This window comes from Eumetopias jubatus, unplaced genomic scaffold, assembly GCF_037043125.1.
Source record: "Eumetopias jubatus isolate StellerSeaLion01/CBP00866 unplaced genomic scaffold, mEumJub1_p1.0 scaffold_4, whole genome shotgun sequence".
Taxonomy (NCBI): domain Eukaryota; kingdom Metazoa; phylum Chordata; class Mammalia; order Carnivora; family Otariidae; genus Eumetopias; species Eumetopias jubatus.
The window spans coordinates 45,372,665-45,399,753 of record NW_028274810.1 but is presented as its reverse complement, the minus strand read 5'-3'; the positions used below and the strand labels follow the sequence as shown (position 1 = coordinate 45,399,753).

General features: G+C 38.8%; 1 protein-coding gene across 1 annotated transcript in view; it reads right to left on the bottom strand.

The window, feature by feature from the left end:
• ERICH3 (glutamate rich 3) overlaps positions 1–27,089 on the bottom strand; it is a 93,775-nt gene that overhangs the window by 12,144 nt on the left and 54,542 nt on the right. Inside the window, 4 exon segments of the mRNA XM_088022966.1 lie at positions 3,522–3,971; positions 13,857–14,093; positions 19,370–19,668; positions 23,807–23,993. Coding sequence (XP_087879092.1) covers positions 3,522–3,971; positions 13,857–14,093; positions 19,370–19,668; positions 23,807–23,993 — 1,173 coding nt within the window.

The following is a 27,089-nucleotide window of genomic DNA, read 5'->3' as shown; positions in this document are numbered from 1 at the left end:
TTGTTCTTTCATGGAAGATGAGTCATAGAACAAATCTATCAGTCCTTGCACAGAAGGCAACATATTTTTAAGAAAATTTGCAAAGTGATAAAATACTAAGGCAATACAGTAGAATACTATGTACAGTGATTAAGAATAAAGTACAGTTATGTGTGCTAATATGAAAAGGTATTGAAGATACAGTAATAAGTGAAAAAAAGGCAAGTGGTAAAACAAAATGTATGTTTCCATCTGTCTATAAAGATACACGCATATATGTAATATATGAATACATTTATATATGTGTATGGAGAGAAATTTTTCTGGAATCAGGCCTAAAAAATATTCTCTGCAGTTATGACTATGTTGCATGGGAAAGAGTAGAGGTGGGGCAAGGAAGACTAGCTTTCTTTTCATTCTCTCTGTTCTGTATTGTTTAAACTTTTCAACCAATCCTTTATAAGGAAAAAATTTTATCAAAAGCCTTAATATGTGATCCAGAAATTACACTCTTAGGAACCTAGCCTAAGAAAATAATTATAGATTTTAAATTACCTTAGGTAATAAGATATTAGAGTACTATTAATAATAGTGAAAATAGGGAAAAATATAAATATCCATAATAGGGGAATGGTTATAAGAAAACCACAGAATGGGATAACATACAGACATTGAACATATTTATTAAGATTACATAATAACATAAAAATACTTATGTTATAACAATAAGAAAAAAAAGCAGGACACAATATTTTATAAAAAATATGACAACATAACTTTGTAAACCCTAAGTTTAGAAATAAAAAAACCTGACCAAATGTTGAAGGTGATTTTTTGTGTGTGTGCTACATCTATGGGTAATTTTTTTTAAATCTACTTTTCTCTACATTCTGACTATTATTTCATGTTATGTCGTAAGCTGTTAATGAAAAATAAACACTGACAAAGAGGCCTGCGACATTTATTAAAGCTTAAGAAAGATAAAAAGTCACAAACCTTGCCATCTAGTGTTGAAGTTGAACCTGCCTTAATAAAAAGATAACAAAATGCTTTAGAATTATAGATGTTATCAAGTCAAGAACACAGACTTCCCATAATATGTAAGAAAAATGATAAACCTACACACTTTTCATTTCACACATCCAGAAAAAAACACCACCTCACTTTCTTCCAAGTGGCATGACTTCTAGCCCAATGCTTCTGCTATTCCATCCATCACCTAAATACAGCCTACGCTACATGCATCTTACTTTACAAAAAGATGTCTGTATACACAAGTCCAGGTAAACAATCTAGTTTTCTGAAGAGGAAGTAAAAGAAATAATGTCACTGTTACTACTAAACTTTAACATCTCTACCTTTTTTGGGCAGCAGCTTGCCAAATTGTACAAATTTCCTAGATTGTACAGGATATGTTCTAGAACTGAACAATGAAATCCACGATCAAAGACTTGAATTACTTTGTAAAAGGGTTTCAAATATACTTTTACAAAAATCTTAACTCACACATGGAAAAACCCCTTTGAAAACCTCAGAGGTATTCAATCCCAGGGCAGAAGTTGGCAAACTTTTTCTAGTAAGGGCCACATAGTGAATTCTTAAGGCTTTGTGAGCTGTCAGGCAGTCTCTGCCCTTGCAATGCAAGAGCAGCTGTTAATAATGTGTAAGCAAATGAGCATAGCTCTATTCCAGTGAAACTTTATTTTCTGACACTGAAATTTGAATTTAATTTTTTCATGTCACCACATATTATTCTTTTGATTTTTTTCAAACCACTGAAAAATTTTAAAAAACAAACAAGAAAATTTTAAAACATTCTTAGCTCACAGGCCATGCAAAAGAAGAAAAAAAGGTGGTAGGCCAGATGGGGCCTGTGGGTCGAAGTTTGTCAAACTGTATATTCTAGAGTTATCTGAATTTGCTACACCCCACTAACTGGAATGCTTTTATCTTCTTTCATTCGCTCTTAAAAATCATATCTAACCTTTAAAACCTTCCTCAAAAAAATCCTTCACAAAAACGTTCAAGGTGTACTTAACCGAATGGGACTTTCCCCTTCTTTTGAAACTCCTTAGCATTGGTACCTTCTCTGGTTTTATGACTACTGACCTTTGTCCAATTATTGGTGCCACACCTTCCTTTGTCCAATTATTGGTGCCACACCTTCCTTTGTCCAATTATTGGTGCCACACCTTCCTTTGTCCAATTATTGGTGCCACACCTTCCTCTTAACATGTGATGGGTGGCACCCTCTCTTACACATTTCTTATTGGCCATGGTGCCCTGCACATAGTAGAAGGTGAATAATGATTGAATTGAAAGACAACTATTCAACAACTTCAATTCCTAGATGTAGGCCCCAGTGGTTTAATAACAGCTCTTTAGGTCCTAAAAAAAATTTTTAGAGACATTACAAGTAATCATAAGCTTTAAAACAGATGATTTTAGTAATATTAAAATGTGAAAACAGATCTTATCTCGGAATCAAGAAGAATGCCCACCATATTGGCAGGGGAGACAGATGAGCGAGAACAGGGGAAGAGGAGTGACAGGGCACAGGATGCCATGTGAGAGCCAAACATCTGGCAGGCATAGCTGTCCACAGGACACAACTTGGTCCTTTACCTGTCCCTCTAAAATTTGAGAAAGGCATCAGACCTTCCACATGTCTAAGGTCCTGGGACCTGATTATTGTGGGACATTCTTCACTCTTCCCATATCAAATGAACTGCCTTGCATACTCACCCAGTGACCACTGGGTCAGAAAATCGAAATCACTCAGTTTCAGAGAAGAACTCAAAGTAAAGTTTGGAGTTTTCTATGAAACTGTCATATTTTTATCTAAATTTAAATTCCTATTGCACAGATAAAATAGAAAAATCTTTAAAAACCAGAGCCACTCTGCCTGAATTCATATCCTAGGAATGCTTCTTAGGAGCTATATAATCTTGACAACTTACTTAACCTCTCTGAGCCACAATTTTGTCACCTGTGAAAAAAAGACATGATGATAAGAGAACCTAACTCAGGGGATACTGGGCTGTTGTAAGGAGTAGATGAGTTAATATATATAAATGTTTAGAACTGGCACATAGTAAGCACCTACCAATGTTAGCTATGTATGTATGTGTGTGTGTGTGTGTGTGTGTGTGTGTGTGTGTGTGTGTGTGTGTAAGTGAATATATAGCTAAAAACAAATAGTATTTCTAATATTAAATCACCTCTAAAAAGCCACACATACCTTGCCTTCAGACACATACTGTGTTTTGATTCTTGAGATAGAATTACCACAAGAAGGAATTTACAGAAAATAGGAAACAAGCTATGTCAGATTTATCAAGTAACTTTTAAAATGCAATAGAAGGAAAACAGCAAGCTGAAAGTACATGTATGATTATGTGATGAAGAGAGAAATAAGAAAAAAATTGAATGCCTCTGGCATTATCACAATCGCATTTCCCAAGCTTTGGCAGAAATGTAAGGACCCAAATCAGCTTCCATGCATGGGAACAATGGCAGGTCCACTCAATGGCTATACTTACCATCTTTTTCCACCCTACGGGGACCTGCCTTTTTGTCCTTCACCTTAGCAGTGCTTCCTTCCCAAAACCTACTCTTATCCTTTTCTTTTTCTTCTGTGGAAACACATTCCCTGGACTTCTCAGATAAGCCCTCTGCAATCACTTGGGTTCCTTTCTCCATTTCTTCTTCAAGAACATTCTCCAAGCGTTCCTCTGTGTGCAGAGGCTTGGTCTCTATATCTGCTGTTATGAATTCTTGGTCTTCAATTTCAACTTCTAAGTAATCCTCAGTTGGAAGGTGGGATTTTCCTGGCTCATCACTTTCACTTGACTCCTGAGAAGATGAACTTCTGGCCCTTCTGTTCGGGCTGTTTTCAGCGTGGGCCCCTCTATCTCCCGGTGCAGACTCATCTTCACTGCAACTAGAACATGGGCGACTTCTGGATGAAGATGATGAAACAGTCTTTACATCTAAAAAATAAAAATGATGACATCATTGTTTTTCCATAAAGCACTTGGTTTAATTGTGGGAATCAGGTGAGTAATAATCATACTAAAAATTTTTAATATAGGTTAATAGACTTAGTGCCCATTTCACATATATTGCACATAACTGTCAAGATAAAGAAAAACCAATGTAATCTGTGAGTCTCTAGAAGTTTTCTTTAAAAAAAAGATTTTTTACTTATTTGAGAGAGGGAGAGAGAGAGAGAGAGTGAGCGAGCATAAGCTGGGGGGTGGGGAGGAACAGAGGCAGAGGGAGAAGCAGACTCCCCGCTGAGCAGGGAGCCCGACTAAGCGGGGCTCGATCCCACCCCTGAGATCATGACCTGAGCTGAAGGCAAACGCTTAACCAGCTGAGCCACCCAGCCGCCCCTCTAGAAGTGTTCCATAGGAAATCACATTTAACTGAAAACCAACTGTATTTATTCATTTATTTTTGAAAGCCACTTTATTAGAAAGCCTTTGTATCTATTTTATCGTAGAAGAAACTGGATAATCTTACTTGTTCAGTAAGAGCGCTTATTCATTATCATCTTGAGTAGCCACAATATTCTCTGTGCATAAAATTTAAATTTTTATCTACTGTAATACCACCCATACCCAGCTAGCAAGGTGTACTAGAAAGATTGATGCATTTGCATGAATACCAAGACACTTTAAAGATATTCTGAGGTGATGCTTGTGTGTGTGTGTGTGTATGTGTGTGTGTGTGTGTATGTAGGAGGACATGTTGTCTTATTGTGGGTCCCCCCAAAGCAGATGCTGAGGTCAGGATTCATGTGCAAGTGATGTATTAGGGATATGCTCCAGGAGAAACTTACAGGTGTGGGGGAAGCAGGGCAGGGAAGGGAAGAAGTCGATCAAGGGAGCTATTTCAAGCAACATCTCAACCTCAGCCTGATCCCACAAGGACCTCTGAGGTCTAAATCATATTAGAATTTTTCCTCCCTTGAGGATCGAGTGCTCCAGTCAGATGTGGCTACCACTACCTCTCTGCCCCCCACCCCGCCAGGGGAAGGTAAACTCCTTGGCTCTTCCAGGCTCTCGGTGCAGGCAGGTGAAGCAGCTCCTTAGCCCAGGGCTGTCCTCTGAAGAAGGCAAAGGGTGCCAGAGCTGGGCAGAGATGGGCACATGGAATCAGTAAGAGGACTTCTAGGAGAGGGAGACCGTGTGCTGATGGGATGCTACAGATACGCAGACTAGATTAACCAAAGCCAGAAATGGTTCCGTTCTTACTACCCAAAAGCACTTTCAAAAATCTCCAAGAAAGCCACATACACCCTGAATCTCTGGAAGGAAGACGCACAGCCTGAAAGTCACGGCATATGCTGGGGGCCAGATAAATACAAACCTGCTTTTGAGTTTTTCATCAACAGAGCTGTGTTTACAATAGCTTTTTATAGAATATATTTTCAAATGAAATATCCTACACTTAAACGCTGCCTAGCTTCCTTGTTTTCTCTTCTCTGTGTGCTCCTTACTCTTTTCTCTGCTTCTTTTATTTCTGCTTGGCAGCTGCACAGACGACTGTAGCAGCTGATACAGACTTTAAGGGAAGAAATACCTGTCTTTCTTCTTCTCCTTTTCCTTCACACCCTCCAGCCCAAATGACTCTCCATGACAGGGCTTAGAATTTTAAGTATAGACACAGAGACTTATCAGAGTTTCCACAAAGATTTGAGAGATGCTACACAGCAGTAAAACACAAACTCTAAAAAGCCTTTAAGCAACAGAACCCCTTAAGTACAATTCCATTTGTTCCTATCTCCCAACTCCCTTGACAGGCGCCAGATGACCACTGTTTCTCAAAGGAACACATACTTCAACCACTCATTCTTTATCTCCATTTTATAAAATCTGTCTCTCAGTAGGGAACACAGCAGATCAAGGACAGTTGTTCTCTATCTTATTTGTACCACTTCAGAAAATTTAGGGACTAGGATCTCACCCTCTCTTAAGCATTTCACATTTTTTTAAAGAAAAACAACTCCTATTTGCTAGTTGTTCAATCAATGGCTCTCATTAATAGCACAATTAGCTAGAAGGCAATATTATACTTGTTCTACACTCCCAAAAATATTCATATCTACCATCTTTAATATTTATATGATGACTCTGACTTTTGGCTCTGAGAGTTGGTCACATAATAAGAAAAATGAGCATTCCCCTACCTTTCTTTCGTAGCTTCTATTAATTGTGTTGTTTTATTTCAAAAGCCTGAATCACACTCTGGCTCATTTTGAGTCAGTCCCTTAGAGAAGAAAGATCAGGAGAATGAATGGCCTTCAAGAGGCAAGGGTACCTGACCTCCCATATAAACTCATTTCAGTTTTCCAATTTCTCTCTAACCTTGCTGTGCAATTTAGCTTCACTCTCATTTCTTTCTCTCATTTTCATGCAGACACTGGGGCAAGACTTTGCCTACAAATAAAAGCTCAAAATGTTTCAGGGCCATGGAATGGGATTTTCAACACTAATTTTATTTATTGTCTTAGAAATGAAGCAAGTTTTTATATAAAAATTTTTGTCTAAAAGAACTTTTTACATGAAAGAACTGCGAGGGCACATACTTAATATTTTTTGGCACTAGGAGGGAAAAAATTATCTTGAAGGTGTGTGAGTAAGCAACTCCGGCTCCCACCCAATTCTATCTGTCTCTGCATGGCTCCCTGCAGGTACTGAAGCTAAAAGCATCTGCTCTTGATCTTTATGGTAAAGACATGATGTTCACTTGTTGGTGTGGCGCCATGATTCCATGCCCTACAAGGCACCTCTGACTTTCCGCCCTGCACATTCAATCAGGCTCCAAACCCTTCACCATCTCTCTCTTCCTGTCACTGATAACTCTTCCTTCTTTTACATCACTATTATTTCACACAACATGAGACTGAGGGAAAATAATAATTTCTTCTGTAAGATGAAACTAGGTGTTTCAATCATGACTCAGCTGCTGACTAGCTTTGACTTTGGCTCTTCCAGTTAACCTCTCTAAGCCTCTGTTTTCTTGACTATAAAATGGGGTTAATCCTCTCTGTAAGTCATTGCAGAAATTACATGACACAAAATCAAACAATGTTTTCTTTATGAATTCCAGTCCTTCCCCCTCTATGAAATCCTACATGTTAAGTATTGTCTAATACATTTCTTTCTTGTGATTTCACCCTGTGCATTATACGAAGAATAGTAATTGCAGTGACTGTTTGCTGAGGAAAAATAAATACAGACCTGATCATGATTATGTATGTACCTACTGTGTACCAAACAAGGAGGTTAAGCACTTTATAAATATCTCATTTAATCCCATGGAATAGCTATTTTCTTTTTCTAGATCTAAAAAGTAAAGGGGGCACCTGGGTGGCTCAGTTGGTTAAGCGTTCAGCTCTTGGTTTCGGCTCAGGTCATCATCTCAGGCTGGTGAGATTGAGCCCTGCATCAGGCTCCTCACTTATCACAGAGTCCACCTGAGATTCTCTGCCTCTCTCTCTCCATCTGCACCACCTCCCCACTCATACTCACTCGCTCTCTCTCTAAAATAAATAAATAAATTCAATTTAATTTAAAAAGAACGTAAGGCCCAGAGAAGTTAAATAATATCCAATGCCCATTAGCTATAAAGTAGCAAGTTTGTAAAACTTTTTTTTTTTTTTGTAATGACCCACTGTAGTAAAACTAAGACCACTCTACTTGCCAAAAGGCCTTCAGAGTGTACCACACCCACTGTCACGGACCTACTATTGCTTCTCTTAACTAACTTTGCACTGTTACCACCCCAGGATGACAAATGGAAAATCGTTCTCTCCAAAACATCAGAACTCATGGAATTCAGCCTGTCCTCTGTTTTATATCCCTAGTGGTCCTTCTCCATTTGGCCACTATATATATGTATGTATCAGTAACCTCCACTGTTTGTACTGCCTGCTTTGCCAAGTTGAAACACACCTGTGTGTTTCAACCGCTCACACATCCACAGTCAACACCAGCCCAGAAAATTCAGGATGAACTCTGCTACCCCCTCTCGTAACTGAGGTTCTGAGTTGTTCTTCACCTTTCTACCCACTTCCATAGATTCATTCATGAAATGCATATTGAGCACCTCCTATATGTCAGGGATCGTGCTAGGTTCTAAGGATACAGTAGAGAAAAAGGCAGGCCAGGACCCTGCTTCCACAGAGATTACACACTCTAGCCAGACACTGCTTCCTTTCGCACGAGCACAACAGCTCAACTGTCCATGTTCACTCAGGTGTTTGTCCATGCTCCTTACACTGACCTTGGACAGCTCTCTCAGGAGCTGCTATTAACACTCGTCCTGCAATCAGTAGCCGTATGGTCTGTTTTGAACCAATTATAAGTCCTGACCTTAGTTTTGAATCATTTCCTCACCCCCTAACATAGAGCATGGTTTTACTATAGTTTAAATTCACCATTTTCTCCATTAGTGTCCTGATTTTAACTACTTTGTTTTGGGTTCACTAGCTTGAGGTCCCGTGGACACTTCAAGTGCACAAACTCAGTACAAATATGTAAATTCAGTTAAAAACAACTAGCTTTCAGCCCAATAACATACCATGCATCCCAACCCAGTGGATCCAATACTCTTCCAAACTAATACAAATTGCTTCTCTCTCTCCCATTCTTTAGTCCAGGGGTTCACAGCAAAATCTGCGTGGATGCTGCTCCTATTGTCTTCAAATTGGCCATGACACATGAATTTATACCTCCTACTATTACTCATATTAATAGTTCTATCTTGATTATACACATGAGCTCATAAAAATCTGTTTACACTTTATATTAGATACTATGGTTTAGTCAATATTTTCATGTACAATAATGTCTAGTTAGACAAATGCCTCTGTACTCATAAATATTGCAGAATGAATGGATGCTTAATGAAAATAAAAGTTGAAATCATTAAATTCCAGCTATAAACAGTAACTAGTTATTTGTCTTAAGGGAGAGCATATGTCCTCACACTGATAATTTATGACTCAATTCATCAATGAGACAAATATACACATTACTTTGTAAGAATAAATATCTACAGGTAAATGCAGCTCTAGCAGGAGGAGATGAAAACAACTGAAAAAGCTTAAAAGTTCCTCCATATCTACCTTTAATTGCACTTTAAACATTAAAATGAGTACTTAAAATACTGAGAATATAATCAAATCCTGTATCACACCGTGCTAAGTCCTTTTACATTTATCCACTAAGATTAAGCTTTCACTGGATGTCTCAGGAATGCCTTTTTGTGTATAAGGGAGATTCAAACCTGTAGAGAAATATCTCATAGGAAAGTGTTTTATGTGGACTAAAAGATGATGCTGCATTTAAATATTCACCTGAAAGCCATGACTTCCTACTTCAATAATCAAAATGTGAATATGGATTGAGGAATTCTTACCATTCAGAAAAATTGAAGTTTAATCATGCAAAAAAAAAAAAAATCACACATATAGACGCTGACCAGAAGGCCATCTACAGTCTTCCCCTAGTCCTCTCTGTTCAAGGAGCAGTCAAGTTACACTGAAGTCCACAGAATGTGGTTTCACAGCATCTATAATTTCAACACAGAAGAAGCAGGCTCCCCTCATATGCTTCTCTTCGATAGTTAGGCCAGGAAATGAAGAGTAAGATTCTTGAAGAGAATAAGTCAAGTAAATAGAATATTTTTTGTGACTGTAGAATTTTAAAAGTCTATAAGGCCTGTTTCTTCAACAGACTGGAAAATAGCACAAGTGAAATATTATCTTTCTTACTTGAAAAAGCATTTGCTTTAATTCTTCTATTCTTTGCAATTCTGGGAAGAGATTCTCTCTCTGAAATCGTTCTTATAAGAAGCTATTGATTCTTTACCTCTTACTCATAAGCCTTATCATCCAAACTGTCCATGAAAGTATAAAAGTATATTCCCAGCGACATGACACTTTTCCCCTCAACCTTAGAACATTCATCTATGACAATGTATTTTCAACTAGTGACTTAGCGCCTGGGGTTGCCAACACAAATGCAGAGAAAAGGAAGCTGTCATTCTTTTTAAACGATGGGAAGTCTCACACGTCATCCCTAAACCAGGGTGCTCTCTTCGTGGCTCTCGGTCCCTAGCACTCATCACTCATGGGCTGCTCAGCACAGAGCATTCATCAAGGCGGGCCCACGCCATTGTTAGCTGGCAGTTTAAATGGGGCCAACTTGTCACCACAGTGACAGCCTGGGCAATTGTTTGCCCTCTGGGAACAGGTGCAGGCAGGTTCAAATGAAACACATCCAAATACTAACAGCAAGATTCTTAATCATGTCAATAAAAAGGATGAACTGGTGTCTCAGACTCAGTGGTCACAATATGCCTCTTACACTTTTGAAGATGAAATGCTGTCTGGCTTTTTAATAGAGTGTTCCAAGGAACCCGCTGTGTCATTATCATTTTTAATACATGCTACTTTGTTTGCTGGATGAAATCTCTAATTCAGATATCCCGCATGCTAAAAGGAATGTTTCTGAATAACACAAGGCCAGGTTATCAAAATCAAGGGATGGGAAATAAAAGAGCTGGGAAGTAGAGGAAAGAAACAGTAATAAGCAATGAGATTTTATTTCAAAATAATGGCAAAGTTTTAATGTAAATACCAAAAATGCAAAAGAGCTCTTAAAAAGGATAGCTTAATAATATCATTATTGAAACAACAAAATAAAATAGTTGGCAAATTTAATCTCTGGCTCTTAAATTTCCCATTTGCGGGCTAGATTTTATATGTTCTGGTAGCATTCACTACATATCTCTTCAAAAATATTACATATAATAATGCAGCTAATGCTATACAATCTTTTTCAATAAAATTCTAAGGTGTGCCACGAATAAAAGCACCTTAGTATTCTGTTTTTTAAAAATATTTTATTTATTTATTTGAGAAAGAGAGAATGAGAGACAGAGTATTCTTAGTGTTAAAACAATCAAGTAATTGCATAATATTTACAAAATATCTTTTAGGAAATCATCTCTGTGAAGAATAACAAAGACAACATACTGTCCTAGCTTCCACAGTTGTAACAACTTTGTGTTATTACCTCTTGTAATTAATTTGAGGGGTGAAATTTAACATATGAAACAAGAAGAGATAATGAATAAGAGAATAATGAATTACTGAATGATAGAGTTTTATGAAATAAAGAGCTTAGCGAAGGCTGGCAAGCTAGGAGTGTGTCTTGGGAGAGCAGGGGCCTCAGCTGGAACTGAGCTCAATGCCTGGGAGTGGACAGGGAAGTCCATTCAGGGAGGAGAAAGGTCAATTTGAGTAAAAGTAGAAAATGTCCACTTTTATCTCCTCTAATCAAAAACAAAACAAAAAAACAGAGGCTAGAGAAGAAGATGAAGAGCTCACGATAAGTGCCTCTAAAATGCATAGTCTTGAGGAAGCAGAATCCTTTTATTGGGGGGATTTGCTTTACTTTTAGATAAATAGATATTTTCTCATTTGGAACAATATTATATTGTTTCTCCAAAATCCAGGCTCTGAAGTTGGGTAATGTTTGTGTGGTTCCACTGCTTTCTGGCGTGTGAGTTACTTAATCCCACCATATCCAAGTTCAAATATTTGTAAAATGGAGATAAAAAGAAACAGTACCTGCTTTTTAAGATTGGTTGAGGTAAATCAGATAATTCATATAAAATATTTAGTATAGTGCTTAGCACAGAGTCTTAATAAACAATACCTTTTGGATGCCTTTCCAAACATAGGATTCCAATTATTTATATGCAAGCAGATTCAGTGTTAAAGCTTACCTATTCTGTCAGTTATTCAATAATTACAGGTCTAAATGATTAAGGCGTTCCCTCCAAGGAAGATCCAAGTACTAGCCTATATCCCTCTCTGTTTGAACATAAAAATTTGTTCTTAGAAAAAATCCATCTGATCCCAAGAAAACAAAATGATTATGTAGCACAAAAATAATCCCAGATGACCAAATATTCAAAGAATGTACTGAATCTTCATGAAATCAACACTTGTTAATTCCCCACCTTTACTGAAGAAATGAAAAATTGAGTCCCTTGTGTTTTGAACCATTATATTTACATGCAAACACATTTTCAGTTCTTTTCCAGGTTCAAGTCACTCATATAATTTCTTAAAAATTTGATTCATGTGACATCACTTTTCCATAGAATTCTTTAACTTTCTCTATGTCATATAGGAATATAAACTTAAATCCAATATTCACATTAAATTGAGAAAAGAGCTTATATATTAGGCATGCCTGGAAACATAAAGTGTAAGTATTAAGAGAAATTATAGAAAGGGCCTAGTTTAGACTTTATAAAAAATATTTCAATGCCTGGCCATTAATCTTGAGTGCATCTTTCAACTGTAATAAAAGTGACAGCATATCGTGTTTTCAAGTTTACTAATAGCGAACATCATTCTAAATTTTCACTTTGTGCTTCACTCTTTGCTTTAACTGTCAGGAAACTCAGGATTAAATTTCTAGTTCAAGCTTAGTGATGGTCCCATCTATGGTTCCTAGTAAAATTATCTTCTCTTTTACTCTAAATAATTTCTGTATTTTATTGCCTTTATGTGTGTGCATGAAATTTTAGAATAGGTTTGCTTAAATTATTTCTTGAAGAGAGTGGAACTAAAATATTTGCTCTTGGTTACTGAATTTACTCTTACTTTATATTATCCCAATATACTCCTTCAATTCAAAATTTTGAATTTTATACAGTAGAAAATGTTGAGAGGTGGAAAGAATGGGGGAAATGGACAGCAATTTAAAAAGTCATCATAGGGGTGGCTGGGTGGCTCAGTCAGTTGGGCGTCTACTTTTGGCTTGGGTCATGATCCCAGGGTTCTGAGATCCAGCCCCGCATTGGGCTCCCTGCACTGAGGGGAGTCTGCTTCTCCCTCTCCCTCTGCCTGCCGCTACCCCTGCTTGTGCACACACATTCTCTGTCTCTCTCTCTGTCAAATAAATAATTAAATCTTAAAAAAAAAAAGTCATCATAACGTAACCTCATTCTCTAGCCCAAAGCAAACTACAAAGACATACATATACTTAAATACGACAGGGTTATTGTTGTAACTGGTAAATGCCCTCAATGTACCAGGAAAGATCTCTGATTAACTAAGAATCACATAACCTTGACCAAACCGTTTTATTGGACAAAGCAAGAAATTGGTTCCTTCTTTGACTGAACATGATTTTGGGGAACTAAGGTCTTTAAAAGAGTCTTAAAATGTTTGAGGTATGTCTCAGATGATAAGGGTTTCTTTCTCTACCTAAAAACCTTTCTGTATGTTCCCCATGAAAATTCAGAGTCTCTTTAAGCTTAAAGACTGTGAGGGAGCCTCCTTTGTCAAAAGAGATAATCCTTCCATGAAACTAAGATGACAGCATCCTGTGTGTAAGGTAAGTGAAGACAAAAAAGTGAACCTAGGGTAGGAATCTTCAACTTTCCTTTTAACTGAATGGGAGGTTCTTTTCATTTTTCTAAGGCTACAAAATGGTGTATGCACATGAGAATACGTGTGTGTGTGTGTGTGTAAGAGGGGATACTTTGGGATTTAAAGAAAAAAAAAAGGAGTAACTTTCTAAGTAAATAGAGGACATGTCACTAAAAGCTTTACCTGACCCCTGTTGAAAAATCCCAGCAAACTAAGGAAAGAAGGAATTACGGAATGACCCCATAAATTAGGTATCTATGGAAGCCTGATTGATCATCATTCTCTGGTTAGGGAACCAGGCTCTAAACACTCCCTTAAAAGAGGATCATCCCATTAAATAGAAAGAAAAGAAAAGGAGTGAGCACACTTGCCGAACAGCCCATGTCCCAGGACCTGGGAAACAACTTGCCTTGTTTATCCTCCTCTAGCTCACTGTCACAGCATCCATCCCCTTCATCCTTCATATTGTCATCAGCATCTGCTGCCCTCTGCGACAAGGTTTCACTTTCCTTTTCAGGGTCTAAATGATCTTTTTCATCATCTGAGGGTGACTTTGACATCTCATTCATTTGATCATCAGCCTGTCCTTCTTCATTAGCTTTCTCATCTTGTTTCTCCTCATCTACTTCAAAATCTTCTTCATATTCTGAGGAAAAAAAATCACCACTATAAGAAGGAAAATAGAATCTCTGATACTTAACCCATTTTACTTTAATGAGAACTTTGACTCCACTACACTCTCTTCTCTGGGCCTTTCTTTGCTTCTTTTTCACACAATTACTGAACATGGAAAACCAACAGCAAATGATCAAAGATTGCAATCAGTTACATACACAAGAGCACAAAAGAAATAAAGCTCCAAATGACGAGCCTGAAACCTAATGAAAGTTCATTTACAAATGGACATCATCATCTACAATAACCAAAATAGACAAGAGAAGAACTTGATAGAAAAACAATAAATTAGAAATAAATTAAAAATGAAGAGAACAGGATTATAATAATGAAAGTTAATTTGGAGACCCAGTGAGGTCATATTTCATATGAAGAATGTTCAAAATATTTGGATATCAAGTTAATGAATAGTGAAGTGGAAAAATTCAATTAATCAAGTCCAAAGGCCCTGAGAAGTAATACTGTGAATAGCACATTCTTTGAGAACCAAATGGACATCAAGAAAAGGCATTATGAGGCATTCTATACTTAGACCAGAACCCAAATCATATGCATTATTCATCCCTACAGTCAATGAAATAATTACATTCCAAGGATAAAAAATTCTTATAAAATAGAACATTCCTGTCACAGCTACTAATTTGCTTCATTCCCTACAGAGGTGCAACAAATCCACAGCAGAAAAAGGAAATTGTCACATCAGATAAACTCCAGCTGTCCCTTGTGGTTATGATTTTTCACCTTTCATATTTAATTGTCCCCCTTTTTCCTCCACCAAAAACTAAAAATCTTGAAATGACAACATGCCAAGGATAGAGAGCAAAAGGATTTCATGCAGAACCAATTAAGCAAATAAACAATTATCTTTAAAATAAAAATTACAGGGAAAATAAAGCTTTCCCTATTTTGTGTGTTTTAGTTATTAGATATTCTGGCTTCCTTGCCAGTGGTGGGGGCCTGTCAGGTAATTACTTAGAGCTATCCACCCTGCCCCAATGAAAGAAACTTAATTTAGAAATGCAGGCCCCGTGCATATGAAGAAAGCTCTGTTAATGCAGAGATTGTATGAGGGAGATGTAAGGGGAAAAGTGAAATCAGAAACTTAGTGTAATGAAGAAAGGCAAACAAAGAGAATTCACAAGAATGTTTTCACAAAAGAAATTTAATATGGAGAACATGAAATGCGAATTATTATCTGCAAACCAAAATTATAAATAAGAAGATGAAATATTTGGTTTATAGTGTATGAAAGAAACAGGAAATACTAATAAAAACAAATATTTTTATCCAAATATTTCAGGCCAAATAATAGGATCGTTCCTCACTTGGCCCAGTCAGCTGTCAATCAATAAGCCTTTTTTGAGAAGGACTCTCCAATTTTTGTGGAGGAAATAAGATGCAAATACACGGGCGCCTGGGTGGCTCAGTTGGTTAAGCAACTGCCTTCGGCTCAGGTCATGATCCTGGAGTCCCTGGATCGAGTCCCGCATCGGGCTCCCTGCTCAGCAGGGAGTCTGCTTCTCCCTCTGACCCTCCCCCCCTCATGTACTTTCTCTCTCTCTCATTCTCTCTCTCTCAAATAAATAAGTAAAATCTTTAAAAAAAAAAGATGCAAATACACAAGAGATACAGTACTCATAGTAGTTTTTATACATGGTCCTCAGTAATGTTAGTTTCATCACTACTGGGCTTGATTGCTATGGATTTTCATATAGGACTCATGATTAATTACGTGAAATAGTGTCAAATGAATGGAATGGAATTAAAAAAGGGGGGGCAGAAAGTCATTTGGAGATCGTGGAAGACTTCGTAAAAGGTGGAGTTTAGGTTAGCCACAGAACACACGGGCGTGAGAAACACATGCATCTATCACTTTACAGATATTTGCTGCTGGTCACAGGATAAGCAGGGGGCCAAGCAGAACGTGAGTGAACTGTTATAATCCATCAATAGTGTCACATAGTGGTGACATATGAGGGTTTTAGAGGCAGGCTGCCATGTGCCTAAGTCCAAGTGAAAACACTTGCTAACTATGTCACTTTACACAATTTGCTCAACATCTTCAAGGTTTAGTTTCTTCATCCGTGACATGGTAGTGCCTGCCTCACAAAGCAGTGGTGACTATTAAAGCAATAATCCCTGGAACAGGGGTGCCTGGGTGGCTCCGTTGGAGAAGCTTCTCCAGTGTCTGCTCAGGTCATGATCTCAGGGGTCCTGGGATGGAGCCCATGTTGGGCTCTCTGCTCAGCGGGGAGTCTGGTTCTCCCTCTGTCCCCCGCTTGTGGTCTCTCTCACTTGCTATCTCTCTCAAATAAATAAAATCTTTTAAAAAATATAATAATCATCCCTGGAACATGCTTAGTACAATGGCATGAGCAATACATGTCTAATAATTATTAGGGATTAGTAGTAATATGGGGGTGGAAGGGGTTGGTCACAGACCAAGAGAAATATACTCTAATGGAGGCACCTGATTAAAACTGGAGAAGTACAAGTGTCCACAATCAGGACACAATTACAGTTATATTATTGAAGCAGAGCATAAAATTGAAGGAACATGTACTGAACCATAAGAACAGTCCCTACATTCTGTTTTGCAGAAGCTTCTGTGTTTTCTCTCAAAGTACGAGATTCAAGGCTGCCCTGGCTTTGCTCTACCCACTACTGTCATTACACCTAAATATCATCTCTCCTTTAACCATGAGCACTCACTTAGCATGAGCGCTCAGAGCCACCTCCTTTGTGTTAGCTACTTGTGTCCTCAATCTGAGTGAACTTGTGGCATGCTTTCTGGATTCCTTTTCATAATTTCTGTTTCTCCCATCTCATCTTCCTCCTTCCAGAGAATTTAATTAGCTTGTTGTTTACCATCCCCACTAATGAGGAAGTGAGTTGACACGAGGTCGACATCAGTCCAGCCGCAACCCTCTCTCACTGACCTCCACTCAAGTTTCTTGTTGCCCTTTACCATCAGTGGATGCTCTGCAGAGAGCTGAAGGCTTGCTGCCTCTGTTTCTTCTTCTTCTTTTGTTTTTAAAGGACAAATCCATTAACTAGCCAACACAGAGGAAAGATCTTGGGAAAAGCTACAGCATAGGCATAAAATATACTACTCATAACACTGGCCAGGTTGGTTTAAGAAAAAAAAAAGAAGAATATAAAAGCCTCTCCTGAGCATGGCTTTAATAAACCTACACGTCTTGAAAGTTAAAACACATAAAAACACATCCAATTTGTTCATCTCTGTGCTACTGCTATTGCTGTAGATAGTTTTAAATTTTCAATCTAAGATAATAAAAACTAGAAGAGATCAGAGAGAGAGAGAAACTGGGTCAAAGTGTTAGAAGTGAAATCTTTTTTAAGATGATCACATTCTTTCAGTAATAAACAAAGTCCAGTGCTATAATAGCTCTGTAATTCTTCTCTGGGATTTCTGAAACCCTTGGGCAGCAGCAAGATGACTGGAGAAGGAGGAACAAGGAATCTGCCCCTTTCCTGATGCCAGTTCTTCCACAGGTCCTCCCAGCCCACAGCTAATGGTCCTCTAATCCCAGAGCTGCCTCCTTGCTGTAAGCGGGACACGCAGGCAGCTCTCCCTTGCTGACTTTGGACATATCACCCACAACCAGGTAACATCGAGGATAGCTTGTGCAGAATAGGAGGTTGTACAGTGTGGGAAAGCCTGGGTTTTAGAATTAGACAAGCCCGGGTATTGGAGTGTGACAGAGTATGCTGGCCCAGAAAATATGCCACTTTGGCATCCACTTTATTTTGAGCTGAAGGCAACTGAGAAATAGTAGATACAAGAAGAGTGCTCTACCCTCCCCCTATTTAGCTAAAAGCAGGACATAAACTTGTGAAGGTGTCTCCCCTCCCCTCTCTACCCAGGAAGGACAGAAGTTAATCAAAGGAGATGACTCCACATCCTTATCAGTCCAGAAAAAAACACCCAAAGAATCAGCATCACAAACCTCACTGAAACTAGCCTTTATCTAGCATTCCTTTCGCCATATATTTGCCTTCCCATAATTTGCTGCCCCAGAAGCTCAGTGCTTTTTCCTTTGCCCTGTCACTTCTCTAAAAGCGTCTTATTCTTTTGCTAAGATGCTACATAAGCCCAAGTTCTAACCACCCCCTTGAGTTACTCACCGCTGAGTACTCCTGGGTGTATGTGCGATGCACATGCTAATAAATTTCTGTTTGTTTTTCCTGTTTTAATCTCTTTTGTCAGTCTCATTTACAAGGACCCAGTCAAAGAACCTAGATGGGTTGAGGCAAAAGTTTTCCTCACCTCCAGTGTAAGTCCTAGTTCTGCTGCTTTCTGTCTGTGTGTCTGAGCCTCAGTTTCCTATCCCATAAGATGGAGGGAGTAATAATAGCTACCACAATGAATGGTAAGGATAAAATGACATAGTGCATGTTGAGGGCCTGGATGGCTCAGCTGGTCAAGCGTTCAGACTCTTGACTTCGGTTCAGGTCACGATCCGAGGGTTGTGGGATCGAGCCCAGTGTGGGGCTCTGTGCTGGGTGTGGAGCCTCTCCCTCTCCTTCTGCCCTTCCTCATCCACAGTCTCTCTCTCTTTCTAAAAAAAAAAAGTACTGTGTGTGTGGAAAGCTCTGGCCCAGCGCCAGTACCTGGCACTTTCATTATTGGTTATGAGTGTGTGTGTGTGTGTGTGTGAGAGAGAGAGAGAGAGAGAAGGAAGGGAGGATGGGAGGAAGAAGAAGAGAGCAGGAGAGGAGAGAATAACAAGGAAGGCAGACAGATCAGCTCCAGGACCCCAAGCCTACGTCAACTGTTCTTACTTATGGAATACTCGTATTACTATATAAGCATATTGTGCCTACCTGATCCCAAGCATCAATTTCACCAAAGCAAGTACATTCAAATACTAAAATAAATAAATAAATAAATAAATAAATAAAATGTAAAATTCTATTTGGTCCACCCCGTCTCTCTCTGCAGAAGTGAACAGAGCTTCTGGCTGACGCAGACAGGATTCTCCTTCCCCTCCCGCCCCTGCCAGCACCTTCAGCTCTGCAGCATCAGGCCTGCCTCCCGTGAGGGAGGTGACACGCAACGCAGAGCGGGAAGGTGGCCAGGGACCCCTCCATGTAACAGAACCGGCCGAAGACTGTAACCGAGCAACATTTGGTAGGTACTGTTGCACGTTTCAATAAGGGCATTTTGAAGACTGGAGCAAAACAACAATGGCAACAATGAAAGAATTCTGTGGTGCCCATTACCGTATTGAAATATATTTTCCTGGGCATCTCCCCAAACATCTTGTCCTGGTTTTCCTTCAAGTTCCATTTCCTCCACAGCTGTTCTCACTTCTACGATCCCCGTTTTTTCTTCTTGAGCTGAAAAAATGACTGAAGCGGTTTTGTTCCCCTCCATCTCACTCCTTCTTGGTATCATGTACCCTCCATCCTTCCTCAGTTTCCCCTCACCCTTCTTCAGTTCTTCTCTCTTCTCCATACTCTTTTCTCTCTTAGGCTTTGGTGAAGTTGGATTTTTGTCAAGGCCCATTGCAATAATGCACCTGTGAAAAACGTAAACACAGGGTGTTTATTAACCTTTATATATAACACAATGGAACCTCAAAGCTTTTTAAATGAATTATTTCTTATTCCAGTAAGAAATACTATAAGAAATATTTTATTATAGTACACATAGTTAATTAGAATAAACTTATTTTCTCATTCATAACAAATTCTTGTAAATGAACACAAACAATTATTGATAATTTTACCCATGGTAATTTGAACAAGAAAACAACGAAACAACTAAGAACAGTTGTCTCAAGCTAAAACTTGTGCCTTTAAAGCATGTTTTTAGCCTCATTACAGAGTCCAATAAACATATCATTCAAGTTCTTAAATGAGAATTATATGATAAAAGAACATTCAGGTATATAAACAGGGAAGCTGAGATAAAAATAATCAGAAGAAGATGCCATTCAGTCTTAGATAATTTGTTATTCCAACAACACAACAACAAAAGACTTCTATACAAGGTTGACTCTAAATAAATATGATTGATTTTTTAAGAAACATATACAGTCAAATGTTGTTGTGCCCTTTAAATATACACATCGGGAGCCTGCATGGTTATTTTAATAGAACTGTCATCATTGTTTTTAGAATGGCCTTTTGAAGCCTGCATAACAATCTTTTGGTGACTTTTCCTAGCAATAAGCTTTCATTCTTTGGAGATGGCAATAATTTGTAGAGGTCATGAAGTCATTCAAAGTCAAATCTGGTGAAACAAGCCAATGATCTGAATATATTAAGACATTAAAAAATATTTGAAAAATCAGTCCTAACAAACGTAACATGAATAAATCCTTCTATAGCTTTTTTCCTATCTCTCAAGTTAATATTGAAATAAGAATTCCAATTATGATAATAATACATATACATACAATAATATGTACAATATTGTACAATAATTACAATAATACATTAATAAAAATATGATTATGCTAATAGTAAGATGATTGAGCAACACATTAAGAACTATCATCACAGGGCGTCTGGGTGGCTCAGCTGGTTAAGCAACTGCCTTCCGCTCGGGTCATGATCCTGGAGTCCTGGGATCGAGTCCCACATCGGGCTCCCTGCTTGGCAGGGAGTCTGCTTCTCCCTCTGACCCTCTTCCCTCTCGTGCTCTCTCTCTCTCTCTCATTCTCTCTCTCTCAAATAAATAAATAAAATCTTTAAAAAAAAGAACTATCATCACAACTTGACAAAGGAGGATGTACAATATTTTATAATAATGTACAATAATACATTAATAAAAATATGATTATGCTAAGAGTAAGATTATTGAGCGACACATTAAGAACTATCATCACAACTTGACAAAGGAGGAAACTGAGGCTGGCAGGCCTCAATGCCTTGCCCAAGCTCACCCAGCAGGTTAGGGATGGAGCTGGATCCTGGCTCAGGGTTGCTAGACTCCATCCCCTCACAATGAGGTACAAAGATATTGTTAGATTACAGGTGTAGCCCTCCCAGAAGGACAGCCCCATGGACAGATGTTACACTGCAGGGCTTCCCACCAGGGAAAGTGCTCACACTCTTCACTAGAAACTAACAAAACCTGGAGAAGTTCGCACCAAGGCCTAGAGATGATCTGTGACCTGAGAAAAGTGCCGGGCAACTGTCAGCCTCCACCAGCCTCCTCCTCTAGAACTACCTGCGTCCCCTTCCCTACACAACTTAGTGGGAAACTGAATCAATAGAGCACACAGGTGAAAACAGATCCAAATGTAGTCAAGATGTATCCAACCAGAAATAATATGTAAAATTTGAAAACTGCCTCAGTGTGAATTAGATCTAATGGCAATTTCTTGAGCTAAAGATTTCACTGAATTTCAGCCATCCCCAGTCTAGAAATAGCATAGGAATCAATCCTCCCAGCTTAGGAGAACTTAGTTATATCACTTATCTTTTCAATATCCCCCCATTAAATAAAGCTAAAAGGATTTGCACTCAAAGTAACTATCAGGCTGTAAAAAATGAGATAATAAGAATACACTTACCTCCCCCATATTAAGCATGATAAATGTTTCTTGCCTGTAATGATGATGTATTTAGCACACCGCTTTCCTTGGAATAAAGGTGTCATGAATCTTCACAGAATATGATTACTAGCATTGCCTTCTGTTCAAGCTCTTCTTCCCTTATCAATGGCAACACCAAATCCATCGATTTGGAGCGTCTGATCTGCTGTTACTTTTGGTTTATGTTGTGACTACGTAGAGGCTTTGATGCCTCCCTACTGCATGCACAGACTTTTTATTGCCCATCTGCTTAGGGGAATTGGATGAACAAAGTGAGCTACATCTGTGTTCTCCTTGTCACTGACTACCTATTTGACTTCTGAGTATAATTTGAGGTGTTGATTCTGATTACTAAAGCTCAACGCAGTCTGCATTCTACTTGGCTAGGCAATTCTTCCTTCTGTGCTTCACTCTAGCAACTGAAAATAACTACCTTGTCTCTTCAGTTGCCATGACTGAGGGATGGGTACAAGTGTGCAACCTCCACACTTAGATGTGACCACTGCTGAGCCTTTCTTGTTTTCTGAAGACCTTAAACAGGTAATTCCTAATCATTTTTAGAACTAGAACTCCCTATTGTTGTTTTAAATAATTCCCTTCTCATATCAAAAGTTCCAGAGCCAGTACTTTTAAAAATGAATGAAAATTAATTTCTTTTTTAACAAATTAGAGGCATTCATGTACACCCCTTAAAATAATTAAAAGTATCATGGATGTGACCCCCCCAAAAAGGTTATATAAAATTATAAGTGAATTATGTTATATTTTATAAATATTTGTTTTATATTTATATTATATAAATAAATTTTTAAAAACGTTAACAGACCTAACAGTCCTTACTCTTTAATATCACAAGCTTTTTATTTTTATTATTTGAAAAGGTCAAAGAAAGAAGCTAGAGGGAATCAAATGAAATCATATAAAAATTGTGCATGAGGTAATAAGTGTTAAATAGGAAAGTAGATGTCATCAATCAGATTTTATTACTGATTATTAAACCTCCAAAGAAAGTGTTTACAACCAAACATTTACAGCTTGGATTTATACAGCAACTCTCAAAGAATGCAATGTATTTGTGCATGGATGACTGTATATAATATGCTCATTAGCTTTCCTGGGAGGCAAAGAGAAATTTGTTAAATGACTTGCCCACAAATATGGAGAAAGTATATTTGAGTTGGAACAGGAAAACAGCCTCAGGTGGGTCCTAAGTACATCTGGGCACTCCTACTATATTGCTCTAGACCATTCACTGTCCCACTTGCTGGATGACTCTTTCACACATTTCTCCCCCCTAAAACCTCCAATGCCTTCTTCCTTAAGCCTTAACCTCAGCTGATAAATTCTTGGTTGACTGAAAATACAGAAACAATCAGCAGAGAACTTCCAGTTGATCCCAACACTTCCATCTGACACATATTAATTGGTTTACTTGCTATTTGCCTTTGCCCCATTAGAATGGGCTCCACAAGGGCAGGAACTTTGGGTGGTTCACTCCTGTTTTCTAGCTTGGCATATATCAATTTTCCATGAGTACTTTCAGAAAATAATTAAAGAAAGCCTACAAGCAAGTGTCCTAATTTCAAACAGAATGTCCAATATGAAAGCTGATAAGCAACAGTCAAAATTGACCCTTTATCATGCATCTCGTTATGCCTGAGATTAAAACTAGGGGCATGAGAATGGTAACCGGGCCACACCATAATGCAAGCATGACCTGTCACACCCAACCATATAAGACAGATGCTTGGCACATGCTTCGGGACTCCCAAACCAGTTCCTAAGAAGAATAAGAATAAAACACCCTCTCTCCTTCACTTCAGAAACAGAACTTAAAGCAGTATGAGGAAAGGGAGAGAGAGAGAGAGAAACAGAATTTGGAACACCACCAGCTTTTATCCCCATGATAGAATACATCTGGAAATCTAACTTCGATCTAATAATTTCAAACACAACACACCGGGTTATAATAAGCAACCGTTAACTTAGACGTTTTGGGCTCATCTACACTGATAGCTTTGTTAACAAACTGTGCTGAGAAATGCATCAGTAGAAGCATAAAGAGGAAAATGTAGCAAACGTGCCCTCTACCAAAGGACACTGGTTTCCATACTTGTAACAAGGAGATGATCTCTGCACGCACACAAACCCGAAGTAGCCTCGTTTGCCTCCAAGTCTGGAACCTTTCCGATGCTTATATTCACAGCAGGAGCTTAACCTGTTCACCTGCATCCCATTCAGGAAAAAGGTGAGACTGAAGGGGAAACCATGGTGCCTTTTGGAAACAAACTGAAAGGTCTCTGGAATTAAAAAAGTAAATACATCAGTGAAAGCAACTGACTTTGGACTAATATGTTCAAAATCACATTTTTCTATTAGGTAAGTACAATATTTTGCTCTAGATCACCTTTTTAACTTGAGGACAATTTTTAATCATAAAAACACATGCTATTATTTTATTTACAATAAATACTCCAAGGCATTATAAAACTCTGGTTTGTAATAAAATAATAACATTATATGAGCTCTTATTATGGCCAGGCATTATGCCCGATAATCTTGGGTGTGTTATTTCTCAACAAACACATGAAGTTTAGAGAATATTATTATCACTAGTTTCTATATGCAGAAATTAAAGTTCAAGGGAACTCAGTCATTTATCCAAGATCATACAGTAAGTAGGGGAGTCAGTGTTGGGAGTCCCAGTAGCTCTCTAGATTTCATCTTGCTATTTAGCTACTGATAAAGTATATGGCAAGAGGCTACTGTGAGCTCAGTAATGCTTTTAAATAAATGTGTATTTTTAGCTATGACTTGAACCAGCCTAATACATGTATGGATGAGGTAGAATTATTCCATCTCAAATCCATTCTCAGTTCTGCCTGGATTTGGGTCCCCTTCTTGTTCCCCTGCCCACCCAAAAGTCCCACCAAAAAATTAAGAACCACTGCTTGGAGTTAATAATTTTTAATCATCCAAAGTCTTTTTATAATGCTCTTTGGAAAGGTCTCACCCTAGAGATCCCAAATTCTAGGTCTAAGAAAACCCTATGTTACAGAGTGACTCAGAAACCTGCTTTTCATGACAGTTCTAATGTCACTTCCTACAAAACAAGTCTCTCTGGACTCTTCCACTTGCACAAGTGATGGAGTTGATCATTTCATCTCTCTGTACACCTTTCTTGTTGTTGCTGTTATTACAATTGTTTAGAAATATGGCAATACCAGGACTTCTCAAACTTTAGTGTGCGTCAGAATACCCTGAAAGGCTTATTATAACACAGGTTGCTGGGCTTCACCCCAGAGTTTCTGATTCACTAGGGCCTAGGAATTTGCATTCCTGTTAAGTTGTCAGGTGATGCTTGAGCTTCTGGTCCAGGAACCTGACTTTGAGAACCCTGATGTAGATGTCTGCAGTCCTGCATGTTTGTGAAATCCATGAGAGCTGGAACTGGTCTGACTCATCCTTGTTTCCCCAGGTCCCAGGACAATGGCATAGGAGGCCCCCAATAACTAACTAATAAATTATTATTTTAACCTATTTCATAGTCATCTAGAAATACTATGTTTATACCCCACTCTGCCCCTAAAAACTACCTAGATCAGTTGCAATTGTACTAAAGAATAAAATTACTGGAAAGGTAATTCCCTCATTTGTACCTTAGTATTTGTGATGTAAAATTCAAACACACAAGGGAAGAGAAAATCGAAAAGTTAGCATCTGGGGAAACTAAGATACAACAGATTTAAAAAATCCACTTGTCTTAGTGATATATGGACTCCTAAGTATTGACTAGAAAGCGAGTTTGACTGCTTTCTTTCCAGAAACTTGAATTGGACATTCATGTCATATGATCTATTCTGCTGCGGCCTCACACCCCCTAACTGCCTGAGGTCCCAGCCCAGGGAGAGGGTGCGGCTAAGGAAATGCTGAGAACTGGTGCAGGAGGTGGACTTCTCGAGGCGACTGCCCTTCCGTTGTGCAGCCCTGTGGCTAGAGAGTGCATCCACCTATTATTCCATTCCTTTCTCTTTTTTTTTTTCCCCAACGTAACAAGAATTGACACCCTCTGCTTTTCTTCCCTTGTGATTACTTTTTTAATTTTATATTTTAAAATTTAGTGACACTTTCCACCCCTGACTTAATGGTTTCTGCATGGAATAATGGAAATAATATCGACCAGAGTTCAGAAGATTTGGGTCGTTGTCCTAGTTCTTTACATATAAGTTGAGTGTCCCCTGGTAGGTCACTGGACTGTTGCACTTCAGAACCCTCATATAAAATGAGGATGGCCGTGGGAGGGGGTGAAGGAGTTGGGTGGAGGGAGCGACCCCGTCTACCCACTTCACTGAGTAGCCTCACGGACTACATAATGTACAGTGTTAGAAGGCATTCTACACTACGTGTAAAACGTGGTTATTCATTGTTGACTGGCAGTGGCTCGCACTGTTTGAGGCACTAAAGAGGAACTAAAATACTGAAAAAAAGATCAAATATGGTCTCCTGACTCAAGAAGTTATATAATTCAGCAGGAGACAAAAACAATATGCCAGATTTCAAGAGTGAGGTCCCCAAAGCCTCTCCCCTTAAAATTTTGTCTCTAAAAATGGACCAAAGACTTAAAACAAACTGAACAGCAGTTCAAAAACTACTGAACTTTTCATAAGGACAGAGGGAATCCCCATCCCCCTCCCCCACCAGCATTTCATCAGCAGAGTTCCAACAGGGGAGGGCAGGCCACAAATAGCTAGCAGCTTCCCTGTCAATGGGAGCTGACTTTGTCTGGAGCAGAAAACAAAAAAGCCTTGGCCAGTGGCATTACCAGTAATAAGTGGCATTCTTGGAGGCAAGCTAACATGGAAGTTCAGAGATCCTGCTAACTAAGACTGTAGTTGAAATTAGGGCAAGCACCCAGGCTGCAGGGCTAGCCAGAAACTTAACAGGAAGGAGATACAGGCCATAAGGCAATTATAGACACATTTGATAAGCTCTCCACACATCCCCCCGGCTGATGGGAAGTGGCATGGATTGGAGTAGGCCCAACCTATTCATACATCCCTGGCCCACCGGAAGCTTGCACCCACGAACAAAGAAAACCTGGTGGAAAAATAAAAGTTAAAGCAGACCTGAAAACTGCCTGAACTTTGGATGGACTCCCGAACCCGTTACTTTGGGTTGAATATTGCCCTCTAAAACTCCATGACCACCCAGAACCTCAGAATGTGACCTTATCTGGAAATAGGGTCTCTGGGGGGGAGCGCTGGGTTACAAACCAGGGAATGCCATGGATTGCTGGGAATCACCAGAAGTTGAAAGAGACAAGGGAAGATTCTCCCCTAGAGTTATTAGATGGAGGATGGCCTGCTAATAATACCTGATTTTAGATGTCTGGCCTC